Raw genomic sequence first — 6,428 nt, 5'->3', positions numbered from 1 at the left:
AAAATGGAAGGTTTCTTACTTTTTTAAAAACCATTTGATTCTGAAATATTAATGGACTCCCGAGAAGTTGCAAAAATAGTACAATGGGTACAAAAAGTCTTGTGTACCCCTCCTTCAGCTTCCTTCAATAGGACATTAAGATACATCCTAAAGATAAACAAAGTATGTTGCAGAACCGCATACAGGGTAGGATCCTATTTGTCTAGAAATAAAAGTAAATATGTCAGATTGTTAGCCCGGGTTTCTCTGGGGAATGGGATATGATATGCAGCAGGAAAAGGAGCAAATGAAAGGTGCTTTTTAATTTATAAATATCTGTACTACTTAATGTAGATACCTATATCTACATATCTCATAGATGTCCCTGTATTTATATGTAAATATAGATACATATTTCAATGAGCATATATTGTTTTTATTTTTAAAAATACCCAAAACAATAAATTTAGGTGAATGATTTCTATGATGGCAAATCTGTGCATATTACTTCGAGTTTTAAAATATTAGTTTTTCTAAGTTTGAAAATTTTAAAAGAAAAAGAAACTATAATTCAGATTTGCATTAGGGGCACTTGATGCCTATCGCTCTAGAATTCACCACTACACTCTTCATGGGATAGGTCCTATAAAGGGCATTTTTCATGAATCACACGGCAACGCCCTATAAAGGGCATTTTCATGAATCACACATATTCCATGATTCCATTGATTGTTGGAGCCTTGAGGCAAGACTAGACTATATACTTGGAAACCAAAGTACAAGGTAATTCTAAAATACCTTGGTTTCTATATTTAAAAGTAATTTTACTAGCAGAATGCTACCATGACCATTTCTCCCGAAGCCAGCTTTTGGATGGGCACCAGCAGTTAGTAACCAGAATTCAACCAGGCCTTGGTATGCAATCTTGACTATTTTAAGCTCTCTGATTCCTGATGTGCTTTTTATCAACCTTTCTCCATTCTGCAACTATTTGAATTATCTGGTACACAATCAAAAATGCATTCCCAGCTGTATTGTACCAGTCAGTAGTGGGTGACGGGACCTTCCCATATCATTTCTCTGTAAGCATCAGCATACGTATTTGTACTCTTCATCCTATCTGTTTGGAACTGTCCCAAATTCCACAGGCTGTTCTACCAGGGAGGTGGAGAGGGAAGGAGGCTGCTGCCGAGTGTCCAGGGTGTGTAACATAACACTCAGTTGGTCACTGCTAATGTACTTAAACATGTGTTTATTGAGTAATTTATCTCGGGCACATTACAATTTGTTAATGGTGTTAAAAAGGAGAGATTGCTGTTTTGTGATTAAGTTGAAATGAACAAAGGTGCACAGTTAACAAGACATGGTATTTATATGATTTTCATAAATCCTATAAATAGATTTTTCTTCCCTGAATGCTAACCAGAATCATTCATGGTGTTTATGTGCCTGAATGAATGCTCATTCCATAAGTAGAATTAGTGAAGAAGTTGATTCACGTGAAGAATAGTGTTACTTCTACTTTCTGCTTATCAGAACAGTCTAAATTAAAGAAAACTAAATATATACTGGGTAAGTTACAGTAGCAATAGCCCCATTACCTGACAGACACACACATGCACTCACGCATATCCATCTGTCCATCCATCCGTCCATCCATCCATCCATCCATCTGATATTCACTGTAAGTCAGCTATGTGCCAGGCTCTATGCACAGGCTGAGGATACAAAGGTGAACCAAAAATAGATCCAATCTATATTTGCACAGGATTTACAAAATCTTGGGTGGAGAATGCCAATGATAACGAAGTACCCAAATGGTTATATAATTGCCAGCTTAGTCAAGTGCTCTGAAGGAAAAGAATAGGTTCTATGACAGTATGTAAGATAAGAACCTAATCTAACCTGGGAGGGTCAGGGTAGGCTTTCCTGCAAACGTGGTGCTTGAATTAAGATATGAAGGATGACTAGGTGTCAACTGGGTAGAAGAAGGTGTGTGGTGGATGAGTGAGTGTGGTTGGTGAGTGTGTGTATGTGCGTGTGTGTGCATGTGTTTGTGGGCTGACTTGTCCAGCACTGGAACTGAATGTATAAAGGCTCTGGGGGTGGAGCAGGGAGGACAAAGGTGTCGAGGAAGTGTAAAGATGACAGGTGGCTGAACCACAGAACAACAGGGTCAAGTAATTGAGCCTGAAATGAGAAAAAGCAGGGCCCACAATATGCACGGCATTGTAAGCTATGGCAAGAGAAAGATGCAATGGGCAAACTTTGAAGAGTCTAAGCAAGATCATATATGCTCCCCTTACGCAATACATATTATACACAAGAAAAACAAAAAGGAAACCTATATCCACAAGCCACCAGGACATTGTGTTATATTGTACACACCTGTCTATGAAAACCGTCTCAAATTCTTGTTCAGGGATCTGAGCAGAACCATGGTAGAATAATTCCCAGAGATTTTTAAAAATGACACGTTTGTTTACTTTTGTGATCTGTCCATCATAGAGCTCTTTCACAGAGCCCTTTATGAAGCTGAGACGTGTAAAAGTATATGGCCGGTCTGGTCTCAAAATGGAGGTAAAACCGCCCCCTGGTCGCCCCCAGCCCGACTCCAGCCGTCGCCGCCACTGCCGGGGGAGGAGGGCCATGATCCAAAGGAACCAGAGCATTGAGAAAACTGTTTATTGGTGGTTTGAGCTTTGAAACCACAGATGATAGTTTAAGAGAACATTTTGAAAAATGGGGTACACTTACAGATTGTGTGGTGATGAGAGAACCCCAAACAAAACGTTCCAGGGGTTTTGGTTTTGTGACTTACTCTTGTGTTGAAGAGGTGGATGCAGCAATGTGGGCCCGACCACACAAGGTTGATGGGCGTGTAGTGGAACCAAAGAGAGCTGTTTCTAGAGAGGATTCTGTAAAGCCTGGTGCCCATCTAACAGTGAAGAAAATTTTTGTTGGTGGTATTAAAGAAGATACAGAAGAATATAATTTGAGAGACTACTTTGAAAAGTATGGCAAGATTGAAACCATAGAAGTTATGGAAGACAGGCAGAGTGGAAAAAAGAGAGGATTTGCTTTTATAACTTTTGATGATCATGATATAGTTGCAAAATTGTTGTTCAGAAATACCACACTATTTTTTTTTATAAGGTATTTTTTTTCTTTTTTTTTTTCTTTTTAAAGATTTTATTTATTTATTTGAGACAGAGAGAATGAGAGAGAGAGAGAGCACATGAGAGGGGGGAGGGTCAGAGGGAGAAGCAGGCTCCCTGCCGAGCAGGGAGCCCGATGCGGGACTCGATCCAGGGACTCGATCCAGGGACTCCAGGATCATGACCTGAGCCGAAGGCAGTCGCTTAACCAACTGAGCCACCCAGGCGCCCCAGAAATACCACACTATTAATGGGCATAATTGTGAAGTGAAAAAAGCCCTTTCTAAACAAGAAATGCAGTCTGCTGGATCACAAAGAGGTCGTGGAGGTGGATCTGGCAACTTCATGGGTCACGGAGGAAACTTTGGAGGTGGTGGTAACTTTGGCCGTGGTGGAAACTTCGGTGGAAGAGGAGGCTATGGTGGCGGAGGTGGTGGCAGCAGAGGTAGTTATGGAGGAGGTGATGGTGGCTATAATGGATTTGGAGGTGATGGTGGCAACTATGGTGGTGGTCCTGGATATAGTAGTAGAGGAGGCTATGGTGGTGGTGGACCAGGATATGGAAACCAAGGAGGCGGATATGGAGGTGGTGGTGGAGGATATGATGGTTACAATGAAGGAGGAAATTTTGGAGGTAACTATGGTGGTGGTGGGAACTATAATGATTTTGGAAATTATAGTGGACAACAGCAATCAAATTATGGACCCATGAAGGGGGGCAGTTTTGGTGGAAGAAGCTCGGGCAGTCCCTATGGTGGTGGTTATGGATCTGGTGGTGGAAGTGGTGGATATGGTACCAGAAGGTTCTAAAAAAAATTCAGAAGAAAAGGGTTACAGTTCTTAGCAGGAGAGAGAGCGAGGAGTTGTCAGGAAAGCTGCAGGTTACTTTGAGACAGTCGTCCCAAATGCATTAGAGGAACTGTAAAAATCTGCCACAGAAGGAACGATGATCCATAGTCAGAAAAGTTACTGCAGCTTAAACAGGAAACCCTTCTTGTTCAGGACTGTCATAGCCACAGTTTGCAAAAAGTGCAGCTATGGATTAATGCAATGTAGTGTCAATTAGATGTACATTCCTGAGGTCTTTTATCTGTTGTAGCTTTGTCTTTTTCTTTTTCTTTTCATTACATCAGGTATATTGCCCTGTAAATTGTGGTAGTGGTACCAGGAATAAAAAATTAAGGAATTTTTAACTTTTCAGTATTTGTGTAGTTCAGTTTTTCTACATTTTAGTACAGAAACTTTAACAAAATGCAGTTTTGAAGGTGTTTCCTTGTGAGTTAACAAGTAAAGAAGATCATTGTTAATTACTATTTTGTATGAATTTTGCTAAAGTTAACTGTAAAGAAACACCTGCTGACTTGCAGTTTAAGGGGAATCTATTCTCCGCATTTCCAAACCATGAAATGAATGGGCTCTGACATGTGGAGAGAATAGATATTTGTATGTTTGCAATGTGTGTTTTAGATAAATAGAATTGGGTATTTAAATTAGCATATTTGTGAATTTAATAGCATTAAGATTTACCTTCAAATGAAAAAATCTCAAAATTCCTATTTGGTTTTTGTGCATTTTCTTTCAAAATGTAATCATATGATTTTAGTGTGTTAGTTTTGCTGAGAGTCCTAGCTGTGTTTAGAACATCTCCATTCTACATTCACCTTGGTCACATGTGAACTGCCATAGTTTTATTTGGGTGTAAAGAATGTCTACTGCCCTCTGTTTAAATTCTGGAAAGGGGTAGTGGATGTTATCCCTTTTCCTTAAAAACCATTCTTAAAAACTTCAAAATACAGGACCACTAAGCCTGTTGTGTTTGAGCAAATTAGTGGCTATCCTTTTTTTTTTTTCTTACTTTACAAAGCACAAGAGGCCCATAAGTCTTCAGTTATTTTCCTTGGTTTAATATATATATTTTTGTGATACAAGCTTTCAGAAGCAAGAGAATAAAAATCATGCATTGTTGAACCCTTAAAAAAAAAAAAAAAGTATATGGCCACTCTGCAGACATCAAGAAGGTACAAAATTCCCAGCTGGACCCATAAGGCTCTCCTAGTGAAGTGCCTGGTCTGGGCTTTCTTTGTGTTCATAGAACAAACAGGACTTCACATTTAAAAAAACAAATGAGAAAATCAATAGAAATTGGCTGTGCTGCAAACTGAGAACAATGACAATAAGCGTGGCATTTCTGCGACTTCTGAACAACACCTTGGGTGTCAGAGAGGCTGCTGTACTCTCACCCTGTTATTTAAATCCCCAAGAATTCTGGTGGTTCAGAGGTGGTTTATGCAGCTACTGCCTTGCAGAGCATTTGGCCTGAGAAGATAGGACAGCCTCTCAGCTGTTTGCACTAGAATCGTGCACCACCTACAGGTGCAACCCACCCAAGACAAACCAACCTGCTAGAGTCAAAGGAGGAAGGAGGAAGTGATTGAGTCCACAGGCTGTTTGTTTAGTCATCTAAGCTTTGTGACTTGGAAATATCGACACAGACATACATCCATCACTCACCAGGGCAGGGATTCAAAAGCCTGCTGTGTTACAGAAGGACACACCGTGGATCTTGACAGTAGGTTGGAAACTTGTGAATGAACTCTCTGTAAGCTCAGCCAAGATATTCATGTCAGAGAAACAGACCAATGGATGAATGGATAAAGAAATTTTTGGATATATGTACACACACACACACACACACACACACACACACACACCCCACAGTGGAATATTATTCAGTCATAAAAAAGAAGTTTGCCATTTTGTGACAACACAGATCAACCTAGGGCATTATGCTAAGTGAAATAAGTCAAGTACCATATTTCTATGTGGAATCTAAAACAAAAACAGGCTCCGAGATACAGAGAAGGGATTGGTGGTTGCCAGAGGTGCGGGGAGGGGTGGAGGTGGAGGTGGGGGTGGGAGAAATGGGTGAAGGGAGTCAGAGATTAAAAAAAAAAAGGAAATCTCAAAAGAAACCCATCACAGGGCAAGCTCAGGAGGGCTGTCCAGCCAACAAATTCTGAACGAAGGAGTTGAGGGGAAAAGGAAAATCGATGCTTCCTACACATCTATGAAAATCATCTCCTCTGCTACTAGCTTTTGAAATCAAGATAATAAAATAACAGCAAGTCTTTGAGGATGATGAGAGGAATTTCATTTGTAATTTGTAAAACAATAGCATCTGCCTTTAGCAACTAATCTCAAGAGAATCACTTAAAGAGTCCAGAGTGGAAGAACACTTAACTTGGAAATTGCTCTTTATAAATATTAATCAGATGGTTTACAAAAGTCTTT

At 40.0% G+C, this 6,428-nt stretch overlaps 1 protein-coding gene across 1 annotated transcript; it reads left to right on the top strand.

Moving 5' to 3' along the window:
- Positions 1 to 2,553: 2,553 nt before the first annotated feature.
- Positions 2,554 to 5,006, top strand: LOC118520722 (heterogeneous nuclear ribonucleoprotein A3-like). The gene is given in 4 exon segments (XM_078066332.1): positions 2,554 to 2,608; positions 2,611 to 2,646; positions 2,649 to 3,135; positions 3,368 to 5,006. Coding segments are annotated over 4 exon segments (1,158 nt in total). The 3' UTR covers positions 3,948 to 5,006.
- The last annotated feature ends 1,422 nt before the right edge of the window (positions 5,007 to 6,428 follow it).

The sequence above is a fragment of the Halichoerus grypus genome, chromosome 2 (genome assembly GCF_964656455.1).
Source record: "Halichoerus grypus chromosome 2, mHalGry1.hap1.1, whole genome shotgun sequence".
NCBI classification, from domain to species: domain Eukaryota; kingdom Metazoa; phylum Chordata; class Mammalia; order Carnivora; family Phocidae; genus Halichoerus; species Halichoerus grypus.
Note: the sequence above shows the minus strand (reverse complement) of the source record. Positions and strands in the feature narration are given on the sequence as shown.